This window comes from Phycodurus eques, chromosome 13 (genome assembly GCF_024500275.1).
Source record: "Phycodurus eques isolate BA_2022a chromosome 13, UOR_Pequ_1.1, whole genome shotgun sequence".
Lineage (NCBI taxonomy): Eukaryota > Metazoa > Chordata > Actinopteri > Syngnathiformes > Syngnathidae > Phycodurus > Phycodurus eques.
The window spans coordinates 16,474,741-16,498,703 of record NC_084537.1 but is presented as its reverse complement, the minus strand read 5'-3'; the positions used below and the strand labels follow the sequence as shown (position 1 = coordinate 16,498,703).

The window sequence follows — 23,963 nt, the reverse complement described above, 5'->3', positions numbered from 1 at the left end:
AGCACTTCAACACACTCACCAAGCCGCAATTACACTTTTGAGCCCAAAGGTTTGCCCAAGATGGTTTTGCAGATCTCCACACGTGGTTATTTTGATAGATGCCCACTGCCAGCCTATGGTTGTAATGGGTAATTTTGTCAAATTAAGGGTTGTGGAAAGTATGCCAAAATTTGAATTACAATATTAATTGTCATTGCACAGTCTATCAAGTTGCATTAATTTAGTCTCCCCCCCCCAAAAAAAAGTGTTTGATAAAAGTCTAATTATTAATTGTTCACTTATTTTTCTTCTCCTTCTTCTTTCTTTCGTATTTTGTTGTGTGCTAAATAAATATTAAATGTCAAAAGAAAAAAAAGTAAAATTTACAATTTTAAATGTACAAAGTTAATGTTTTTTAAATGAAATATTTGGTTAATTACTTAAAAGTAAATTATTACACTTAAAATGCAATTGTATCGCTATTTTGAAATCTAAATAAAATATTTTAGCAATGCATGTTTTAACCTCATAGAAGATTGACCTGGTCCCTCTGTCTGTTTTGAAAAATCACGTGTCCCCGGAGGAAAAAAATTGGTATGATATTTTTGAGGCGCTCTCAACTACTGATACTTTCGATGGATACTGACTGCCACCCTGTGGTTGTGAAAATGAATTGTCAAGTTAATTCAAGGCTGAAAATGTACTTCTTATTTAAATCACATTCAGTTATGTCAACTCATATTACAGTTTATTTTATTTTATTCCTTTTTTATCGAAATGTTTAAGCGTATGGACGTTTCCTTGCTCTTATCAAGAGACTTAAAATGTAACGGAATATTTTTACAGCAGTGCTATCAAATAGTAAATTAGACTGTTTCCTCCACATTCAATAGAATTTGATTGTGCATATGAGAACATCTTCAATGTCCATTCGCCCTCCTGGTCGATAGACGGCGACATCCTGCTTTAACCTTCTAAACTCAGCTTCAAGAGATTTATGTCAACATGGCGGCTTCCGTCCTTGCACGACTGGGCTTTGGTGCCCTTTATAACAGTTTGTGTGCTCCCAAGCAGGTATTGTACCTTAAATTAAAAAAAAAAAATCTTTCGTTTGAACGTTATGCTGCGGTCTGATGCGTGGGAGTGCAGAAAACAACAACAATAACACGAGAACAAGCGTCGGGACGCTAATTGCAAACTAAGCTAACCGGGCAGAGGTCTTGTCATGTTATTACAAAACTAGCTCATCTAATGCGACACTGCGTGTTCGATACAAATGTTTACATTCACAACTTTTGATAAGTAAGTTTTGGATCAGGTTCTCAGTGGACAGTAAATGGTTCGACTTGCCCGTGGTTGCGCTCTTTTGTGACTTAAAATAGTGTTGCTTTGCTCGACTTGCATTGGTGCGTGAACTCCTTTTTGCAACAACTGTGTGCACAAATGTCTTTTAGGGCCGCACTGAAAAGAAAGAAATATATCATTACAGCCCGAGATTAAAATGTAATCCTACGAGAATAATTTGAGATATTCTTGCGATATAAAAGTCAGATATAAATGAAGAAATAAAGTTGTATATTTGTCAGATTAGTCGAAATATTATGAGGGAAAAGTCACGTTTTCAGTGGGAAAGTTTATATCATTAGCCTAATAGCATAATTGTGCTTTTTTTTTTAAATTTACTTTTACAAACGCAATAGAAAATATCAATGTCTTTGCTAATAGGCTAAAAAAAATAATAATCGCAGTACAACATTAATACTCAAATATTTTCCTGAAAAAAAAGTATATTCTACAACTCTATTTTCAATTTCAAAATTGAAATCCCAATATTAAGAGAATCAAGTCTCTTAGTAGAATATTTACATTGGTAAAAAAAAAAATTCATTTTTGAGGGGATAAAAATATTTTCAAGAAAGTGCTATACTTTTGAGATAGGAAGTTGTATATTTTCAAGATTAGGGGTCATTTGAAAATGTGTATGTTTTTATTTAAAAAGTCATTTTTTTTACACTAGAGTAAAGTTTTGTATTTTTTAGATAAAAAATTATATATTTTCAAGATTGAAGTCTGATTATTATGGGAATAGTCTTATTTTAGGGGAGAAAAGTTGTATATTTTTGTGAGTTTGTTGTTTTTTAGATTCAAGTCATAATATTACGATGATAATAATGTTATACATTTTTAAGTCAAAGTTGTCCTTTTTTCTTGATTTAAAAAGTCATTACGAGAATAAAAAAAGAATAAAGTTTAGTATTTTGGGGAATAAAAGTATATATAAGATTAAAGGTTTAATATAATGACAAAATGATAATATAATATTTTCTGGAAATAACGTACATTTAAAAAGTCATTTTTATTAAACCCCTCAGATTATAAGAATTTGTACATTTTCTAGTAAAAAAAAATATTTTTGAGAAAAGTAAATGTTCATCAATCAAATTACACAAAATTGTATATTTTGAAGATTAAATTAATAATATTACAGGAATTGTTATTTTCTTTTGGATAAGATTTTAAAAAATGTTTTTGAGTAATATTTTGAGAAAAAAAGTTGGTTTTAGAGAAAAATGTCAAAGAATATTTTATACTATAGCATGCTATGAGAAGATATCGATTACGATAATAATCTCAGAGATTTCTGTTGGTGTGCAATCATTGGTGTTCTGAACTGTATGCTCCTTTTTTTTATGGAACAAAACTGGTCTATTGATAACTAGCTGCACACTGTGCAGGCACTGAGGGTCTGCTGGGGTGCTGCGGAGCAAGTAAGGGGTTATTATGTCGACTGGAGGATGCTGAGAGATGTCAAGAGAAGGCAGATGGCCTTTGACTACGCTGACGAGCGGCTGCGGATCAACTCGCTGAGGAAGAACACCATCTTACCAAAAGAGCTCCAGGTACGCAATGCAACAACATTTCTACTGGTCTTGTCGGACAACATTTTGGGAAGAAGTGTGAAAAGAGTCATCGTTTCTACTGGGGAATAATATTACAGTTGTGCCTTGACTTGTGAATTTCATTCATTCCATGACCATGCTCGTAACCCATAACTAAAACTGTAACTGTATCGCAAGTGTAAAAATATATAACTGCTGTTATCAGCAGATGTTCACCCTTCTGCGTCCAGACAGAAAATTAATGGTGCTTGCATAGTTGCATTAACCAGTGGAGACCACTGGTTATTGTAACTATATCCTCAAATAAAGTGATTACATTTTCACTGGCGGAGGCAGCACTTCCATCGCCAAACTGCCACATTCTATTTATGATTCCAGTTGTGTGGTCAATTTGATCTTTGGTGAACTAAACATCAGATATATTGTTACAAATTGCCACATCTTCAAATAAAATGTGAAGTGCAACTTATATGATCGTGGCTAACAGATTACTATTACACTGTCATTTCAATCTTAATACTTGAAATGTCCTTTATACATTTTCCAGGAGTTGGCAGATAAAGAAATCGCAGCGTTGCCACGAGACTCGTGTCCCGTGAGGATACGCAACAGGTGCGTGATGACCTCCCGGCCGCGGGGAGTGAAGCGCAGGTGGCGGCTCAGCCGGATTGTCTTTCGTCACCTAGCCGACCACAACCAAATGTCCGGCGTCCTCAGGGCCAGGTGGTGACTCCGGAGAACGGCCAGTGGTTGAAGTGGCATTGACGGTGTCAAGTGTGACAGCCAATCTGCGACTGGTTTTGACATTTTGCAGTCATCTGAAGGCCTTCAAGGAATGGATCATGACAAAAAAAATAAAGTTTATTGTATTGTAAATTGTGTGCAGGAGAGCTTACTTTGGTTCACATCTGATACCAACAAAGTCTGGATGTCATGTGCAATCTGGGAATTGTCCCCACTATCCAGTAAGTAATAGTATACATGACTCCATATTTAAGGATTTAATCAAGAATGTGACATTCTCAATACAGCATTAATAAATACAAATGTACATTGTTTGTATTGCTTTTAAAAATATTTTTATTTCAAAAATGTGTGGATATCATTTTGTCTGATTAATTGATGATAACTTCTGAACAGCCACATCCACTGTTAAAGGATGATGCGCACACTTGTCAACCACGTTTTCTCAGTTTATTTTACTCTTCCCCCAATTGAGTTGAAGAAGTTATAGGTCACATTAATGACGGCAAAATTTATGATATCTTGATCTCGGTTTTTAATATCACAAAAACCTGGCATTTGAACAGGGGTGTGTAGACTTTATTTCCACTGTATGTAATAAGTAATAAATAGTCTAATTGTGGTACAGATTAAAATAATGAAATGTTGTAATAATAAAGTCACATTCTGCAGTCCAATTTGAACAATGCGAAATGAGAGGTAAAAATAGGCATACTATAACAGTGTATATACCGGTAGTATGTACTGTATAAAATCATTGCAAAGTATTCAGGAAATAACCTCCCGATCTTGTTAGGTATCCATAAATGTGCTCTGTGAACACCCGTTAGTAAACTTTAATTATTGCAAAGAAATTGTTTTAGTGTAATGATCCCAATTATGTGGTTGTTGGAAAAACAAATATTTCCCTTCAGCATGAGGGGAAAAAAAAAAAAAAGTCCTGTCATGCCATGTTCGTCCGATGAGTGGCGGTAGCTTACTCACCCTCTCGATGAACCCCCGCTGAAGGAGGTGTCGACGAAGAGAGCAGCACTGCGAAGGCACACGATTTGCGGAGTCTTAACATAGCACGAAGAATTCAGCATTGTTATATAAAATAAATCAACATTGAAGTCTGAATGGATCTAACAGAGCAGGTACGTAAAATGTTGTCATCTATTTAACCTAAATCGACGGTACATGTACACTCATGTCCGCTATCTTGCCTTCTACGGTTAAAATGAAACTACTGCTACACATGCTAGGTAGATTACCTAATTTAGTTGAACATGGAATATTTTAAATGCTCTGATATTTATTTTTAATCCCTCCGAGATTATGATCTTTGTATTTGTGTTTTTTTTAAATGTAATAATACGAGCTTTACTGTGTAAATATTTTAACCGTGACGATTTAGTTTCCCCGCTGCATGAGTAAAATATGAGTTCTATCGAAAGCAGTCGCCTGAAAACAGCGAGTTTGACCGGAATTTACTCGAACATTCTGCATGTAGAACATTCTGGAACAACTACAACTGAATGTAAAGCCGACCAGCCCATCTTCCTCGGTATTTCTACATATAGTATTTTTTTCTTCTTCACATTTTAATGACCCACTTTGAGATGCATTAAAACTGTTTAGAAACCTAAGGCATCTGTCCGTTTTCTGTAGCTCCTCTTTAGATTCGTGCAGGTGATCTGGAACCTATCCCAGAGTAGAAACAATGCAATGCAATACAGAAGAACTGCGAATATTATTATTTCAGTTCTATATATGCTTTTATTGAAATGTTTGTTTGGTGTTGTGCCGATTTTTTTCTAATGTTGAAATACGTGCCTTGGTTTATTTAGTTGGTCGGTTGATAGTTGAATGGAATCATTAAGCAACCAACCAAAGTATAAAATGTTAATTGTGGAGTTTTGACATAACATCCAAGAATGAATTCCCTGGAAGCAGATCAACCAGCTGGAGGCTGACTTGCTGGAGCTAGGGTCTCTGGTGGAGAAGGCAGAGAGGAAGAGAGTGCAGGAGCTGCTCAAGCAAGAGCAGAAGAAGGTTGAAAAAGAGATCGCTGACAAACGTCAGCAGAAAGAGCAACAAGCCCGGAGACAGGCCGACCCTGTGCCGTCCTCCAAGGCGACGTACACGGTCAAGATCACCAACTACGGTATGATGTGCATCATACACTGCTTATCATGTTTCTCTTCAATTACAATCAATCAAAAGTGTTTGATGTGTGTTTCCATCCAATGCAGCGTGGGACCAGTCAGAGAAGTTTGTCAAAATTTACCTCACGTTGAAAAATGTGCACAAGAATCCATCCGAGAAAGTGGTAGTCCATTTTTCAGAAAGGTATGTACCATGTTCCATGACAACCATAATTATTGACAGCGGCTCCTCGGTTTATGACGTAGTTCTATGTTTACCATGGTGAGGTACCCTGAAATTTGTACATAATTCAAAATGCCTCCCAGACTTCATGCTTCACCTAAAAACAGGAAGGCCAGATTAGAGTAGGAAAATGCCTTTACACTTCTGGAACAACATCCTATGGACATATGAGCCAAAGAGCAACTTGTCCACCTTATCGGTGAAGCATTATGGTGGTAGTGTAATGGCGTGGGCATTTATGATTGCCAATGGGATTGGTTCCCTTGTATTCATTGATGATGTGAGTGCTGACAAAAGCAGCGGAAGGGGTTCTAAAATAGGGAGCGAGAAAGATTCCTGCCAAACAAGTATCACTTTCCCTATCACTACTTGACTTCTCTCCTATATCGTCCAGGCTTTGGCGTGATCTTGTGGCATCTAATTGCATTTCAGAAAGAATGTGATAGACAATGGCGCTTTCTATCTGAATTCAGATTATGTTGCCAGCAAAAAAACAAATGGAAAAAAACTGAGGACCCCCCTTTCTTTGTTTCTTTCTTTTTTTTTTTTTTAACTATCCATCCATCCATTTTCTGAGCCGCTTCTCCTCACTAGGGTCGCGGGGTGCTGGAGCCTATCCCAGCTATCTTCGGGTGGGAGGCGGGGTACACCCTGAACTGGTTGCCAGCCAATCGCAGGGCAAATAGAAACAAACAACCATTCGCACTCACATTCACACCCACGGACAATTTAGAAACCTCAATCAACATACCACGCATGTTTTTGGGAGGTGGGAGGAAACCGGAGTTCCTGGAGAAAACCCACCCAGCACGCGGAGAACATGCAAACTCCACACAGGCGAGGCCGGATTTGAACCCCAGTCCCCAGATCTATGAGGCAGATGTGCTAACCAGTCGTCCACCGTGCCAACTTTTTATTTTATTTTATTTTATTTTATTTAACTAAACACTTGCAAATCAAACATTCTTATTTCTTATTGTACTGCTACAGGTCATTTTCTGTGCTGGTGAAGGAGCTTGACGGGAAGAATCACCAGATGACTGTCCTCAATCTGTTGTATCCAATTGATGATCAGAACAGCAGCACCAAGGTGACAAACACTACTTGTTACAAATGCCAAATCTTTAACATGGAACACATCGACCTATTTCCTCAAATAGTTTTGCTGGATTTTTATTTACTCGACTATGAGGAGTCCCACCAATTTTTGGTGTATTGGGAATGAGGCCCAATGTCTTTAAAAGCCTTGTCCTGCACTCCTCAGATAAAAACAGACATGGTTGTGATCATGTGCAAGAAGCAGGTGACCAAGAAATGGGAGTGCCTCACCACAGTGGATAAAGAGTCTAAGGAAAAAGAGTAAGACGTCGTCTTTTTTTGACAGGCTATGTTGCGATGATTTTAAACACAACTAACTCTCCGTTTCTTGTACATTTCTTCCTGTCGCCCGTCAACAGTAAGCCCAAAGTCGATGACAATGCAGATCCCAGCGAGGGCCTGATGAGCATGTTGAAGAAGATCTACTCGGAGGGTGACGACGAGATGAAGAGAACCATCAACAAAGCTTGGTCGGAATCCCAGGAGAAGAAGATAAGAGGAGAAGACGGCTTGATGGATTTTTGAACTCCAATCGCCATTCCTTCATAGCAGGACTACATGAGAGCTGATTGTTTCCAATCATGTTCAATGTACAAATGAGGTTCCTGCCAGTACAATAATGTATAAACCCTGGATGCCTGCTATGTGCTCTCCATTGATTTAAAGAAACAAAAATACAACCACTACTACTAGGGTGTCATCGCCCATGTTGAGAATGTTTCTTGTTTAGCTTGGCCCAAAACCACGTGTTCAGAAAATGTTATTTCTGCCCAGTACAAAATATACAAGAAGACTTGGTATTTGAAAATTTATTGACAAGTATGCGTAACAAAAACAGAGTGCCATCTACATCCTTTATTTTGTTGTCATTCCATAAATGGATTATGGTGTGGCTCTTTTTTTTTTCCCTTAAAATTAGTTTTTTTTTTTTTTTTTTTTTACACCGTACTGTTATTTGTATACTTTTTTGGTGATCATTATTTTTCCTTTGTGGTTATCTTTATTTTAAGGATTGCTAGCCCACACCATTCTAGTCAGTTATGCAGTTCTCAGAAATAAAAAAATTCATCCATCCATTTTATGTAACACTTTAAGCAATTGTTTTTTTTGTGTGTTATTTGATAACAAGTCATTAACTGTATTTCACTTAAAAGCCAAAACAATCCTTTTAACGTTTGTTTTATCAAGCGAGACAATGACTCAGCCTGGAGAAGCCACTTTCAAAAGAGATGGTCGCCTGTTGGTGCTGTTAGTCATGTTTCCAGAGCACAATTATGCAGAGTCCTTAGTTTAAGGGGAATAATTTGGATGTATGTTGGGACTCAGGCCGCGCCGTAGTCTGTCACTAATCTAAAATACAGTGAATATTTGTATGATAAACGCTTGCAGGCGAGAAATAGAAAACATTCAAATGAGAAACAGGAAGTACGATAACCACGTATTACTGGGTCGTAACCTCGAAACGTCATTTGTCGTAAGATGCGTCGGCTCCATCACCAGGATCTGCTAGGACGCTTTTGTCCACCAGATGGCAGCAATTATCTGATCAGCCTTTGAAAAAAGGTAGACGAAATAATATGAATGTTAAAAGCGAAAACAAGATTGCGAGGCAAAAGATCAGGGAAAATGTCTGAGAAGAAAGACCTCTGCTGGGTTAAACACTACCAGAAATATGTTTACAGGCTAAATTGTCATTTTTAGCGATTGGCCTGTTTCTTTCACCAATTAGAGTTCACATTCATCCTCACAAGGCCAGCTCGCTGGCCCACAACAGCATCACAATTTTTCTGTCCTCTTATTAATGTTAATAATAGTAATTAATTTTATCTATAGGCGCCTTTCAAGGCACTCAAGGTCACCGCACAAACAGTAAAAGAAAACAAGCAGCACAATGAAATAATAGAACATAAAACATCAATTCAAATAGCAAATGATGGGCAACGTCAGAGTGAATAGGCAGTCTAGATTTGAAGAGGGCTAATGAGTCTATTTCGGAGGTAAGATGGTAGTAATGGCCCCCCTTTTATTGAAATTTTTTATTTTTTTATCATGTTATTCATTTAAAACAAAATATTGACTCTGAACTGCTCCAGATGATGTAAACTCAATAAAACAGACAATGTGGCCCATATGGTGAACTCAGAGTGGATATTTAAAAAAAACAAAAAAAATAATTTAATTAAAAAACAATAATAATAACTTGAAGGTACAATTCCTGGAGAAATTCCGCGCGAATGCTGCAATGCTGATTGAAATCATGCGCTTGAATGAGCTGAACATGTAGAAGTTGGAATGATGGGAATCGGTTGAGAAATAAGGAAACTGTAACTAAAAATGAAGAATTTGTCTTTTTGTGGCTAAAATGCGGGTGTTGCACAGTGCAGAATGTGGGTAGTGTGGAAAACATGTAGTAAGTGGAATGGTTTGAATTGGTGAAGAAATGTGAAAGAAGGGGGGAACAAGGCAGAATAGAGTAGAATGGGGGAGAATGTGTATGTTTTAAAATAATAAAATGTGAAATGTGGGTAATACGGGAATGTGTTTTCAAGATGTTCTGAATGTTTTAAAAGTGAAAGAGAATGACGTGAAAGTATTTTGTTGAAAGTGCCATTGGGAATGAAAGGGAATTATTTGGGTGTAAAATGTGGAATTGTGGGTAATGTGAAAATGTTGCGGCTTAGATGAGTTTTGGCACGCGTAGCGTGAATTTTTCGAACATGTCGAAGTTGGAACGGAGTGAATCGGATGTAAAATGGCGAAGGAGAAAACTCGGCGGAATAATAAAATTAATAATAATAATAATACAAAACAAAGATTCACCCAATAATGCATTAAAATCACGTTTTTTTCATTCACATTTCACTTCCGTTTTTATTGGCACATGTGGCCGCACTTTCCATTTAACCACACCCCCTGTGGCGTGACGTCACAAACCACGTATATATTTAGAAGTTTTGGGGCGTTCTCCTCGGACATGCCAGATGGATTCCCTTTATTGAGGCGACCGGTTTCTTCCAGAAACACACGAGCGTCTTCTCAATATAGGAGTACAACGAGATTTCTTTTTCCGTGTGTGTTTTGTTTGACGCCGCCGCCCTAAATGGATATCGGTTGTTTCACGGCGGCGCCGCCGCGCCTGTCGTGCCACGCCGCGAATGCGGATTTGTCCAAGAAGCCCTCCGCCGACGGAGCCCAGCAAGCCGGGGCCCCGGTGGCCAAAGCCGGCCGCGCCAAGTCGGACCCTGGGAAAACTGAGCTGGCGCAGGTGGTCACCGACGCGAGGACGGGACGGTCGTACAGTAAAGGGAAGCTTTTGGGAAAGGTGCATAAATAATGTATTCCTTCGCATGTGTGTCGTTAGCGTGTTGCGGGTGTGGGCGAAATCAAATGAGGCTGCGTTGCAGGTGTGTCTAATCAGTACAGCAAGGTGTGTCGATTTTTCCGAAATATGCTCGGTTTTATTTAGTACGTCGTCACGCTACGGCGCACCTATAAAATATATATATTATAATTTGTTTTATTTTTTTTAACTCAATATCCACACCCAAGCCAACAGGTTGCGCGTCACTGGTCCCAGCTGCCGAGTCATGTCTGGGTTGTGATATGCCGCAGAGCCGCCGACCAACGCCAATTTCACGGTTAATGAGACTGCAGCAGTCCGGCTTCCCTGCCTGCCTCTCTGCCTTCAAATTTCTGTGGTGCATCGGATGCATTGCACATGACAAAAAAAAGGATGCTTCAGGCACAACGACCGAGGCTAAAAAATGATTGTCAATTTTTTTTTATATTAATTAATTAATTTATTTTTAAATATCTTTTGACTCAAGCGATGCTTAAACTGCCATGTAATCAAGCCGAGGGGTGGCCATTTCACTCCTCGGTTTCATGTGCTGCACCAGTTAATCTTTATGAGAAACGATAGGTTAAATGGAACTGTCTATGTGGATTCCACACACCTGCATTCAGGTTATGCATGTTATTTTGGCCAGTTCAAATCTGATCATTTTCCTCCCCAAGGCTAGTTTTGGATGCCTTTTGACTCAACTGATCTTTTAAAAAGCCCTATAATGTAACCTGGAGGTGGCCATTTCAGCCATGGTTAGATGGATACTATATTCATCCTTTTGTGGGATGAATACAGGGTCCCTACTAACAAATATGATGCAATAATCAATGTTTATTATATATTGGTGTTATGCCAAATTCATGACTTGGATGCTATACCTGCGCAAAATATTTCTAAAATCACTGAAATGATAATGTCCAAAACCTAAATAAAAACGATGGAATCCTAGTCAACACATTCTTCCATCCATCTTCTGTAAAATTCCAAATACTAGAAATTGGATGATGATAGATTGTTCCCTCTTGAGAAAATAAACAAATTGACAGAGGCTCAGCTATTAAATATTTTTAGAAAAAACAGATTCTCTTGCAGCTGCTGAGTTTTTAGCCTTGTTTTAAAGTATGAAAATTGCTTCAAAGACTTTTGTCACAAAAGAGAGATGTTAAGAGAGGTACACATCACTTTTTCCCCCCTCTGAGTTATTGTCTGGACAGCTCATAATTTCCTCAGTAAAGTAGAAAATGTGCACAGTAGTGTCTTGAGTCACTTGTAAATGAGAATTTATAGGTGAAATGGAAGAGTGTGTGTGCGTGCATTCCCCCACCCCTGCATTGATGTTATGCATGTAATTTCGAGGAATGCCAATCTGATCGCCTCCATTTTTCTCCTCAAGGGTGGTTTTGCACGGTGCTACGAGATGACGGACCTGTCGAGCAACAAAATGTACGCCGTCAAGGTGATTCCACAGAGCAGGGTGTCCAAACCACACCAGAGGGAGAAGGTATAGGCAGGGACGCACAGTCTGTGTATATAATGCAGCACAAATTGGAGCGCTCATCATTTCCTTTTATTGTAGATCACCAATGAGATCGAGCTGCACAAAACCCTGTCGCACAAGCACGTGGTGAAGTTCTCTCATCATTTCGAGGACCACGATAACATTTACATATTTCTTGAGCTCTGCAGTCGTAAGGTGAGGAGTTCTCCGGAATGAGTGGTCTGATTTAACTCTTAAACCTGGCAGCTAACGTCAGTCAAAGGCAGTCATGAGCAAGTCATTGTCATCTCGCTGAAGGTTACAGAGGTTGGCTCATTGCTTTCTCTTTCACCCCCCCCCGCAGTCGCTGGCGCACATTTGGAAGGCGAGACACACGCTGACGGAGCCTGAAGTGCGATATTACCTCAGACAGATTATATCAGGCCTCAAGTACCTCCACAGCAGAGGCATCCTGCACAGAGATCTCAAACTAGGTATGACAGCAGCAGTGGGCGGGGCGGGGGCGGATAGTATGATGGGAATGTCGCGAATGTGCATGAAAGCATCCAAAGGATCTGCTGTGACTCTGGCTGGGCTGTGGAATGCTGACTTGGAAAAAAATGTTTTTTTTTTTGTTTTTTTTTTGTTGTTTTTTTTAGGCAACTTCTTTGTGAATGAAAACATGGAGCTGCGACTGGGAGACTTTGGCCTCGCTGCCAAGCTAGAGACTGTTGAGCAGAGGAAAAAGTATGTTTGTTTGCACACAAGTACTTTTTCATCATTGCATTTGCATTGCATTTACAACCTTGCGTTTCTGGTTCAAGGTGTTCAGTTTACTAAAAGGCGTTCCACACTTGGCATTTTTTTTCTGTGCTTGTGTAATGTGCGCAATCATGCAACGATCACCCAACGAAACCGGTTTTCAAGTGGCAGTTGAATGTAGCACTGAAAGCCTAGTTGCGCCACATGTTTTACACTTTGCCGTGGAATACCATTGCATCAAGATAATTTTGCATGGCCCCTAAAGGATGGCAATGTTGAATTGAATCTCCTCTGTATCACTCTTAGAACCATCTGTGGAACCCCCAACTACTTGGCCCCTGAAGTGCTCAACAGGCAGGGCCATGGCACAGAGTCAGACGTTTGGTCCTTTGGATGTGTTATGTAAGTAAACTGATTTGGCAGTCATGTGTAAACTGGCATGTTTCTGTCGGCCTTTGAGGCTTTGCGTCCTTAGTCGTTCGGTGTGGGAAGACCTTATACTGATGTGGTCTTGAGCAAGCTAGAACATGAGTGGCCAACATCCTCAGTCAATTGTGAAATGAGGACACAATGTACCTGGCAATCTAGAACTATCTAAACTATGGCCTGGGGGGCAATTTGCAACCCTGTGAAAATGTGTGGGTGTCAAAAGTTGAGTTGCGCAACACCCCTGACAAATACTACTACTAATAATAAATTAGTTTTTTTATAGAGCTAGTTGATCTGACTTTTCTTCTCCCCCCCGCCCCCCCTTGTTTGAATTTGATTTACGAGTGCTAGCCATGGTGGCAGCGAACAGCTCACCAAGCAGCAGTTTGTCAGTAACGTATACAACAATACTCACGGGTATATGTTCTATATCATCAGCTAATTTTATTGCCGCTTAGTTGCGACTGTCTTCTATATCCTCATCAAATCTGTGTAGTGCGTCAAAGTAGTTTACTGCCCCTCGGTTGCCAAGGCGCACGCACCTGGAGCAGCACGAACCATTGCTATTACTCAATGTTTTTATAAATTACAGAATTGTAGTTCTATTTTTCTTATTAAAACACAGATTTTTGATTGAGCGTGTTTCCTGGCAGGGTTTAAACTCAAGTCAAGGCACCACTGTATATAGAACTAAAATAGTAACATTTCTCTTAAGAGTGAATAAATGTGCATCAGGAGCAAAAATAGTTCTGCTCTGTGAAGGTTCTGATTTGAGAACATATCGCATTACTGAACCTCAAATAACGGCTTTATAAATTGTCTGCTTATAGATTGCGCATGGTTTGGTTCTGAATGTGGAAATGTGACTCTTGCGCTGGAAAAAATCCTAAACAAGATTTGCCTTACCTTTTTAACAAAAAGCTGTGCTTTTGGAGTTTCTATAACTAACTAATAAATAATTGCTTGGGGGATTGACTTTTAGTGTTTAATAAATTTTAAGTCAGAATGTCAAAGTGGCCTTTGCATCCTTTGACTTTTCTGTATTTGAGGGGAAGGTTTGCACACCCTTGGCCAAATCAGTTAGCATGTTTGTTCTGAGTCATGACATGGCTTACCTTGCCGTATTTCTTATTCAGGTACACGCTGATGTGCGGCAACCCACCCTTTGAGACTCTTGACCTGAAAGAGACCTACAAATGCATCAAGGAAGTTCGGTACAACCTGCCCTCTGGGCTGTCGCCCGCCGCACAGAAACTCATCTCAAGTATCCTGCAGAAAACCCCCAGTGACAGACTCACTCTGGATCAAATCCTCAACCATGAATTCTTCACCAAAGTAATTCAGATGTTATTTATTATTTGTCTTCTTTTTAGAATCGGTTAAGAATGTGGAAGGGAGGTAAATATTTAAAATCTCCCTTGATTTGGGGATTGCCTTATGTGGCAAATTTGAGAAACCTACTGTGAAAAGTGTGGAGTTTGGAATGATTGGAATGTGGTAAATGGGTTCCTAAAATGTTCAGAATGAGCTGAACAATTTGAATTTGGAATTGGAAGGTTTGAACTTTTCTTACTGTCTCATTTACTTGAATGCTTTGTTTTTTTTTTTGGGGGGGGGTGAAAAATGTGGGAATTCTGAGAAAAATTGAATTTTTGGGACTGAAAAGTAGCCTGGCTGTCCTGAATTTTGTGAATCAATTGAAATTGTCTGGAATGTGGAACATAAGATGTTAGCAGATTCAAACATTTTAGGGGGGGTAGTATAAGAAACTGTGAATGGTCAACAGTCCCACGATAACAGTACTGACAAGTACAACTGTTTGCGTGTACAACTTGCGTAATATATACATGCAGATTATTGCACCTAAGGACTCCTGCAAGTATTGTAAGATATAAATGCATTTACATCATTGCACTGACAAGTACTCTTACATTGTCATTTATGCTAAATATATTGGTGTGTAATGGTCCTTTTTTGGTACTAGAGGTCAGAGTTCAGGAGGAGAAGCGCCTAACTTAGAAGCACAACTGTCATCCTGGTGTCGTAACTCTTTTGTCTGCTGTGCCCTGCAGGGTTTCACTCCAGACAGACTTCCCCCCAGCAGCTGCGTGATGGTGCCCGAGCTCCGTCCCCCCAGCCCGGCCAAGAAATTCTTCACCAAAATGGCCAAGAGCCTCTTTGGCAAGAAAAAAACAAAAGGTAAGCAGAAGTGCCAATCTCATTCGCATACCTGTACAGTAATTATAGAGCGCTGGTCATCTTGCAAGGCTGCTTCTGTCTCAAGGGAATCGTTGGTTAATAAGGGCTAAGCTCAAGCGTGTGGCTTTGTTTTACAAGTTTAATTTTATGGGTATGACTCATGTTGCAGTGGAGAAGTCGCCTTGTGAGGAGAAAGAAGAGACGGAGATTTCCAAGCTGGTGTCCGGCATCGTCAAATGCTCCATCAACCGCCAGATCAGCTACAAAACTGTGGGCCCAAATGAGGTACATCTGTTTTCACTCTTCAGGAGAAGGTTGAATTTAACATCTGAGATGTTTGACTGTATTTCCCTGTACGTTTTAAAGTGATGCATATCTGATATGGCTCTGTTTACACAATGTACAATATGTACATAAAACAATTATTATTTTTTAAACTAGCATTTAGTTGTCCTGGGCTGACTGCTGTATTACTCCATTGGCCGGTGTCTGCAATTATTTAGTTAATTTAATGCTGGCCAAATATCTAATGTAGGATATTTAGACCATACTGTGAGATATCCGATACCAATCAGATTTTCCTCCAGATTTGTAAGAGAGCTAATTCTGATCTGAGAATATCAGATTCCATGTTTTTCTGTTTTAGCTGCCATGACGCTTGTCCAAATTATATGGCAAGCAATTATGATTAGTCAGAATCAAATTTGAGATATCTCAAAATAGTTACACATCTCCAATTCTGTTGGTAATATTGGAAAATGAATTAATGACATTACAAGATGCAATGACATTTGTGGATAAGGAGAATGTAGTTATCTGAAATGTTCTTTTTGACTCGGCAAAACTGAATTACAGATATCGGCAACATTCGGGCTAGTAGCTGTTAAATGTTGAAATGGCTTTTCATACACCTGATGGCATATAATACGAATTGTCATCTGAGCGCCTTGCACTGCTACTCCAGCTTTAGCAGTAGAAAATGTATACTTAGTGCAACTATCGCAATGCATTAATTTGTTTGTGTTGTAGATAATGGTGTAAAATAGAAGGGTTTTAAGGAGTTTGTTGAAAAGTTAAAACTCTGTAGCCTCAGGCTGAATGTGTGGTCGTACATTTGAGGTCACAGATGTTTTTCTCAATGATCCTAACTCGCTCTCCTCAGGTCCCCTCACCCGGCGGTCAGCTGGTCAGCTCGGTGCCTCTGGAGCAGACCCCCGCCGAGGAAGAATCCAGGAAGTCAATCTCGCGCTCCTTCAAGGGCACCATGGCCAGCAGCTCTGAACGTAGGCTCTCGTTATACGTTTTTGGTGGTGTTTTTTTTTTTTGGGGGGGGGGGTGTTATTATTTCACTAATTAGTAACACAATTCACTTATTGTATTTTTCTCTCTCTCCAGCTTGTGAGGATGTTGTCACTCCCTCCGCTGTGGCTGAATCGGCCATGAAGGTTCTCAATGGCTGCTTGGCCACCATGCCAACAGGTGAGCATTGTTTGAGATGTGGACGAGATGCTTGGTGCTGCTTTACTTTGTATCATACAGTATTTACATGGAAGCGGAGTGGTTGCAGTTGAATGAGCCTGATCGTCTAAGCTCTTTAAACCTAGAATATCTGCTGACTCGTATGGATTTAAGAAACTTAATTAATGCCTTGTAGCTTTTGTGTAAAGCTCTGATGGGGAACGTGCTTGTTTGATTGCACTTTTTCCCCTTTTCTATATACCATGACTGTTGTTTCTGCAGCCACTAGAAACCCACCGTGCCTGTCCAGGCCCCAGTCCTTCCTATGGGTCACTAAATGGGTGGACTATTCCAACAAATACGGTTTTGGCTACCAGCTTTCAGACCAAAGCATCGGCGTGCTCTTCAATGAGGGAACGCATCTCAGCCTCTGTGACCAACGCAAGTGAGTAGAAAGCCCTCGTCAACGTCTCTATTGAGAGTCAGTAAATCCAAATGTTTGCTGTTGTGATCACCCAGGACGGTCCACTACTGCTTGACCAACAACAAGCACTTTAGCTTCCCTGCCAGCTCTCTACCTGAGCAGCTTCGGAGCCAGAAACAAATTGTAGAGCTCATGGCTAACTACATGGAACAAAATCTAATGGAGGTACGAGCAAATGGGGCGAGGGGACTGAAATAAAATGCATATTTACAGAGGATTCCGTTTTTGACTTTTTTTTATTTTTATTTTTATTTTATTTTTTTTTTTTTAATTATAAACCAACAGGGTGGTGATATTCATTGTCATGAGCAATCTTCTGGTCCTCCTCCTCTGCTGCTGCAGTGGGTGAAGACAGACCACGCGCTTGTCATGCTCTTCAACAATGGAACTTTGCAGGTTAGTACATGATTGTCACTTATTTCTCAACTATTGGAATACAGTGAAATTTAAAATGTTAACTCTCAAATAATTGTATTATATTACAACTTGGCTGTCAGAAATCAAGTTCTGCTTCTCCTTCTGTGAGTAATGTGGCATTCATTTTGGCATCTCTTTAAAAGAGAGTCAAATTATATACAACCCCAATTCCAATGAAGTTGGGACGTTGTGTTAAACAAAAACGGAATACAATAATTTGCAAATGTTCAACCTATATTTAATTGAATACACTACAAAGACAAGACATTTAATGTTCAAACTGATAAACTTTGTTTTTAGCAAATAATCATTAACTTGGAATCTTATGGCTGCAACACATTCCAAAAATGCTGGGACAGGGTCATGTTTACCACTGTTACATCACCTTTTCTTTTAACAACATTCAATAAACGTTTAGGAACTGAGAACGCTAATTGTTGAAGCTTTGTAGGTGGAATTATTTCCCATTGTTGCTTGATGTACAGCTTCAGCTGTTCAACAGTCTGAGGTTGTCGTATTTTACGCTTCATAATGCGCCACGTATTTTCAATGGGAGACGGGTCTGGACTGCAGGCAGGCCAGTCGAGTACCCGCACTCTTTTACTACAAAGCCACGCTGTTGTAACACGTGCAGAATGTGGTTTGGCATCGTCTTGCTGAAATAAGCAGGGGCGCTCATAAAAAAGATGTTACTTGGATGGCAGCATATGTTTCTCCAAAACCTGTATATACCTTTCAGCATTAATGGTGCAGTCACAGATGTGTAAGTTACCCATGCCATTGGCACTAACACAGCCCCATACCAGCTTTTGAACTTTGCGTCCATAACAGTCCGGGATGGTTCTTTTCCTCTTTGGCCCGGAGGACACGACGTCCACAATTTAAAAAAACAATTTGAAATGTGGACTCGTCGGACCACAGAACACTTTTCCACTTTGCATCAGTCCATCTTAGATGAGCTCGGGCCCAGAGAAGCCGGTGGTGTTTCTGATTGTTGTTGATTAAATGGCTTTTGCTTTGCATAGTAGAGTTTCAAGTTGCACTTACGGATGTAGCGCCGAACTGCATTTACTGACATTGGTTTTCTGAAGTGTTCCTGGGCCCACGTGGTGATATCCTTTACACATTGATGTCGGTTTTTGATGCTTGAGGGATCGAAGGTCACGGGCATTCAATGTTGGTATTCGGCCTTGCCGCTTACATTCAGTGACTTTCTCCAGATTCTCTGAACATTTTGATGATGATGAAATCCCTAAATTCCTTGCAATTGTATGTTGGGGAACATTGTCCTTGAAGTGTTTGACTATTTTCTCAGGCACTTGTTCACAAAGAGGTGAACCAATCCAGGGAAGCTCCTTTTATACCCAATCAATGGCACCCACCTGTTCCCAATTAGCCTGTTCACCTGTGGGATGTTCCAAACAGGTGTTTGATTAGCATTCCTCAACTTTCTCAGTCTTTTTTGCCACCTGTCCCAGCTTTTTTGGAACGTGTTGCAGCCATAAAATTCCAAGTTAAATGATTTGCTAAAAACAAAGAATCAGTTTGAACATTACAAATCTTCTTTGTAGTGTATTCCATTAAATATAGATTGAACATGATTAGCAAATTTTTTTTTTTTTTTTTTTTTTTTTTTTTTTTTAAATATATATATAAACACAACGTCCCAACTTCATTGGAATTGGAGTTGTGTATATTGTTTTCCACAATTAAGAATTCTGAGAAGTGTTCAGTAAAAGGTCCCTGACATTCTTCAGATTTGTCACTCTGGTTGTAATCATTCTGTTTTGGTTGGATATTTGTCATGTAAAAGAAAAATGGCAAATGCAACTTTTGTTACCATGACAACTGGGATGAACCAAGCAGCCACTCCATGTTGCCGACTTAGCGGTTATATTTGGAAAGTTTTCCAACCTAGAAAGTCTAGCAAGTTTTGTTTTTAAAAGCAAATCTGGAGACTTGTAGAGAGACTGAGTCCCTCGTGTGTCCAGCCTGCTAATGAATCGCACTTGTGTGAAATAATCACTGACTAACAATAAATGATTTTTGGAAATGGGCAGATAACAAAAGTGTTACCTGATTGTTTAATTTCACACTTGATGGGTGAACAGGCACTCATACAAGCCGTTAAGTAAATTTTTCAATCAAAAAAATTTGATACGGAAAGTTTGCAGTTGCATTCAGGTAGCTGCAGTACAGTTTTTATTGTTAAACTTTAATTAGACTTGCCATTCTACAACAGGATCACACCTGCATCAGGTATGTTCAGTAAATAGTGACATGATCATGATGCAGCATAACCCTCCAATTATACAACATAGTACAGTGCCACCTGATGATATTATCCCAAATTAGATGTTTGTTTTTATAAATGGAAACAACACACCTTTTCACGCCATTGACAATCCGTTGCTTTATCATTATTTGATTGCCCATTGGGGAAAAAAAGCAAATGATACATATTGTCTAGGACTATGCATTTGTTGCTCCCCTTTATTTTTCAACAAGGGAAATTGAATAACTGTGTGCTGCTTAAATTCATTGTGGATGAATCGTTCATGGCTTTCTTCTTCCTTCGCTCCAGGTGAACTTCTACACAGACCACACCAAGATCATCCTGTCCAAGTCTTCGGACTCGTACCTGCTGACTTATATCAGCTGTGAGCGCGTCTCCTACACGTACCTTCTCAGCATGGTCAGAGAGATGGGCTGCACAACGGAGCTGCGACACCGCCTCCGATATGTGCTCAATCTCCTGCAGCATCATGCTGATGCCTAAGGGAGAATGGGGGACGACGACTGACTGGCTAACTGTGACATCTTTAGAGGCTCAATGACTGGCGCCCTTTTGATTGGTTGAGTGTTTTGCAGTGCCATAATGGGCCTCTTGTGGCAGCTGCTGGTATTCCCGCTGATTTGATCAGATGATGCGTTGGCCTCCAGTGTTCGTGCCTGTCCAAAGTTTGTTTGGCGAAATCTAATGATTGGACACTCCATGATAGATGCCGAAAAAGGAAAAAAAAAGAAAAAAACCCACTGATTTATCTTGGTTGGATGGTGCCAATTGAGCCTGCTGCTTTCTGCCTCATAGATGACATTCGTGCCAGGTGTGGTGTGCCCATGGTAACTAAACACTTTAAATTGCAACTTGTATTGGTCGAACACACGGTGGTGGGCTCTCTTCTGCCTGCTTGGCTGCTTCCTGACCTGTGGACACTGGTGCACGTGTTTATTTTTGTTTTCCATTTGAACAAAAAGACACGAGCCAGCAGTAGATCACACTATGATCTTCACTTACCTCACACGCACACTTGACATTCCTGGCCATATTTGGGCGGTGAGGTTCAGAGAGAGTCTTTGCTTCTTCTGCCTCATTGTCACCCATTTTGTTCGTTGCGTTCACTGACATGGTACACGGAGTACTTTAAGGGGCTTTGGGAGCAACACGATGATGCACTTATTTTTTTTTGTGAATTCATAGGTAATTTTTTTCATTTTTTTTTTTTTTATATATATAATATATAAACCATCACTGATTTTATTTGATTTTAACTCTATACCAAAAGGCCTGTTTACTTTTGTCTGATTTTTAGAAATGAGTTTTAAATTGACACGTAGGAGAATGTGTGTGCGTGTGCGTGTGCGCGCCCACGTTCTGGTAAAGCAGACAGCCGGTCCGGGATACGAAATGAGGAGAGGAGACGAGGGAGGGAGGGGGTGATAAGTGCCTTTCTGAGGGATCTGTGTATAGTGCAATAACGAGCTGCTTTTGCGAATGTCAAGCTGAGGGCTTTGTCATGGTTTGTGTATGCTTTTTGCTCTTCAAAGTTCAAAAGCATGTCCAACAGCACTACACTGTCACTACCTGCTGTAAGCTTTTAAAATGAACCTGCTCTCGTCAATGTATAATCTCCAGCAAGAAGAAAACATTGTACTCGTCGTACTGTGACCCTCAATTGATTTGCATTGAGTTTCTTACCCAAGAGTTGTATCCTCAAAGCTGTGACCTGGAATGCCAAATGTCATGTTCTCAGAAACAAGTCTGCCAATTCAGAAGTTTATTTTTCTGGCACAAAATGTCATGTTAATTTATTTATTTATGTTTTTTTTTTTTTATTTATTGTGTAATATGTATGGTCTTGACACAAGGAAATGTTCAATTCCGCTCACACTTTTTGTAGGTATTGTATGGGGGAGGGGGGGGGTAATGGGACAGAAATAAAGTTTGTTGAAAACAAAATGTCTGGTCTCTGATGATTTAAAAAATTATATTAATGCTCAATTGACAGTGAATATACCAGTTCAGTAGTATTTAACTTGTCTTAATTTTTGGTTAAATCAGAAACAAGACTTTAGTTGGGAATATTTGACTGCTAAATTAAATTTGAGTAGTTTATACTTTCAACCCAGTGCAGACTTTGTATGAAATCCAATTAGTTTCTCAGGAAACCGCTTTAATATATAATTAGATGCAATCAGTTGTTGCAGTGTTGCTTAAAAATTAATATACAGGTGTTTCTAAAAAAAAAAAAAAAAAAAGGACTGTGTAGGATGGCACTCACTCGTACTTGAGGAGTAAAACTGAGGCAACAAGCTCTGGAAGCTGCTGTGCTTGCAGCGGAAATGTGCTGATTTGACGTCTTCAAATGACACATTCACATTACTGTCCACGTAACTACTGTACTGTCACATTCTTTCTCCTCGTGCTGTGGTTTGCAGCACTATAACCAATGTGATAAAGCATTTCAAGTTGGTGAATGTGACTTAATTCCATAGCGGAACAAAATCAATAAGTTATTTAGGAATAGTCTAGTGGTAATCGGTCATAGGAAGTGTAAAATGTCTTCTTTGCTTGGTTATGAAATGTATGCAGATTCTGGGTATGAAAGCTCATGTTTGTGTTGGATTTTTTTGTGTCGTCATGAAAATGAAGCTCATTTTGTCGCTCACTTGTCAGGTGTTGAAAGTGCATAAAAACTTCTGAAATTTGCTGTGTTCTCTATAACACGAGAAAAGGGGAAAGAAATTAAGAAAAGTATGTCCTAAGCTGGAACATCAAATAATGTCAAGCAAAGTTACGTGAAGAATAATTTCAAACATGACATAAAGCAAAGCAATTCACTGAAACAAAAAAGTGCTAAAAAGTAATGACATAAAGTGAACTAACTTGAAGTTGAAATGAACTTGACATAAGGCAAAGTCAAGTGCAGCAACTTGAAGTTTAGCAAAGCAAAGTGAAGGCAAGGAAATACGATGGGATAATGTTTATTAGTCCTACACTGGGGAAATTTGCATCGCTTCAGTAGCAATAGTGGATACAGGAATAAAAAAATAATTTCATGCAAGAAGGAAACAGGAAATCTACCCATTGTATGTGCCCAACCACATTAAAATAATATAAAGTGAAGCATCTCATGTAAAGTCGTATAAAGTAACTTGAACTAACGCGAGGTAAAGTAACAAAGTAAAGCAAGCCAACATAATGATCAAACGTAACTAGGTGTAAAGGAAAGTGAAGATAAAGAAACAAAGTAAAGTTAAATAAAGCAAAGTGAAGTCAAGAAAAGCAAAGCAATATAATGTAAATTGATATAAGGTAATGAAGTGAAGTTAAGTAAACAAAATAAAATTAAAAGTGTTATAAACTAACTTGACATGAAGCAAAGTAAATTAAATTGCCTTGGAGTAAAGCAAAGCACAGTATAGCAGAGCAATGTATCATAAAGTGATATCAAGTAACTGGAAATAAAGCAACGTAACAAAAGTTCAGCAAAGCGAAGGGAGGGAAAGCAATCTAATGTGAAGCAAATGTAAAGTGATCAAAAGAAACTTGACATAAAGCAAAAACCAAGTAAAGTTAAGCAAAGGAATGAATTACATTTAAGTAAAGACAAGCAAAGTAGCATGACAACTTGACATGAAGCAATTCAATTAACTTGAAGTAAATCAGAATCAGAATCATCTTTATTTGCCAAGTATGTCCAAAACACACAAGGAATTTGTCTCCGGTAGTTGGAGCCGCTCTAGTACAACATTGACAAAAATTGTGCAAAAAGATGCAGAGTCCTCTAGCACTTAGAGCAGTTCGAATGACTAATATTGCAATAGACCGGTGCAATGACCATTGTGGAAAGGGCGCTGAGACTTCAAGTCCTCAATGGTGGATAGGGGGGTACCGACAATCCTTTCAGCAGTTTTGATTGTCCGTTGCAGTCGGAGTTTGTCCTTTTTTGTAGCAGCACCGAACCAGACTGTGATGGAAGAACACAGGACTGATTCGATTACCGCTGTGTAGAACTG

The 23,963-nt window shown here is 39.3% G+C and overlaps 3 protein-coding genes across 5 annotated transcripts; all 3 read left to right on the top strand.

Annotated features, from left to right (window-relative positions):
* Positions 1–969: 969 nt before the first annotated feature.
* On the top strand, positions 970–3,755 carry mrps14 (mitochondrial ribosomal protein S14). Of its 2 annotated transcripts, none has more exons than XM_061694298.1 (3): positions 970–1,053; positions 2,700–2,879; positions 3,427–3,755. In XM_061694298.1, the coding sequence occupies exons 1-3, from the start codon at positions 985–987 to the stop codon at positions 3,607–3,609; spliced, it is 432 nt and encodes a 143-aa protein (XP_061550282.1). In that variant the 5' UTR covers positions 970–984; the 3' UTR covers positions 3,610–3,755. The 2 variants fall into 2 exon arrangements, with proteins under 2 accessions (XP_061550282.1, XP_061550283.1); XM_061694299.1 differs by having other exon boundaries at positions 976–1,053; positions 2,715–2,879.
* Positions 3,756–4,639: 884 nt separating this feature from the next.
* On the top strand, positions 4,640–8,185 carry cacybp (calcyclin binding protein). 2 transcript variants are annotated; one of them, XM_061694297.1, is made up of 6 exons: positions 4,640–4,759; positions 5,559–5,769; positions 5,858–5,954; positions 6,984–7,083; positions 7,258–7,352; positions 7,451–8,185. In XM_061694297.1, the coding sequence occupies exons 1-6, from the start codon at positions 4,742–4,744 to the stop codon at positions 7,614–7,616; spliced, it is 687 nt and encodes a 228-aa protein (XP_061550281.1). In that variant the 5' UTR covers positions 4,640–4,741; the 3' UTR covers positions 7,617–8,185. The 2 variants fall into 2 exon arrangements, with proteins under 2 accessions (XP_061550281.1, XP_061550280.1); XM_061694296.1 differs by having other exon boundaries at positions 5,556–5,769.
* A 1,890-nt stretch (positions 8,186–10,075) lies between these two features.
* On the top strand, positions 10,076–21,802 carry plk3 (polo-like kinase 3 (Drosophila)). Its single transcript, XM_061694294.1, has 15 exons — positions 10,076–10,413; positions 11,831–11,938; positions 12,014–12,130; positions 12,279–12,408; positions 12,574–12,661; positions 12,983–13,078; positions 14,242–14,440; positions 15,178–15,304; positions 15,474–15,589; positions 16,467–16,587; positions 16,700–16,783; positions 17,045–17,207; positions 17,282–17,411; positions 17,532–17,642; positions 20,248–21,802. The coding sequence occupies exons 1-15, from the start codon at positions 10,192–10,194 to the stop codon at positions 20,440–20,442; spliced, it is 2,007 nt and encodes a 668-aa protein (XP_061550278.1). The 5' UTR covers positions 10,076–10,191; the 3' UTR covers positions 20,443–21,802.
* Positions 21,803–23,963: the final 2,161 nt, after the last annotated feature.

Coding starts and splice junctions, on each gene's coding strand:
- mrps14 (XM_061694298.1), top strand. CDS start 985: ATGGCGGCTTCCGTCCTTGCACGACTGGGCTTTGGTGCCCTTTATAAC. Junction 1,054..2,699: donor GTTTGTGTGCTCCCAAGCAG/GTATTGTACCTT, acceptor ATTGATAACTAG/CTGCACACTGTGCAGGCACT. Junction 2,880..3,426: donor TCTTACCAAAAGAGCTCCAG/GTACGCAATGCA, acceptor TACATTTTCCAG/GAGTTGGCAGATAAAGAAAT.
- cacybp (XM_061694296.1), top strand. Junction 5,770..5,857: donor GGTCAAGATCACCAACTACG/GTATGATGTGCA, acceptor CATCCAATGCAG/CGTGGGACCAGTCAGAGAAG. Junction 7,084..7,257: donor ATCAGAACAGCAGCACCAAG/GTGACAAACACT, acceptor TGCACTCCTCAG/ATAAAAACAGACATGGTTGT.
- plk3 (XM_061694294.1), top strand. CDS start 10,192: ATGGATATCGGTTGTTTCACGGCGGCGCCGCCGCGCCTGTCGTGCCAC. Junction 11,939..12,013: donor AACCACACCAGAGGGAGAAG/GTATAGGCAGGG, acceptor CTTTTATTGTAG/ATCACCAATGAGATCGAGCT. Junction 12,131..12,278: donor TTGAGCTCTGCAGTCGTAAG/GTGAGGAGTTCT, acceptor CCCCCCCCGCAG/TCGCTGGCGCACATTTGGAA.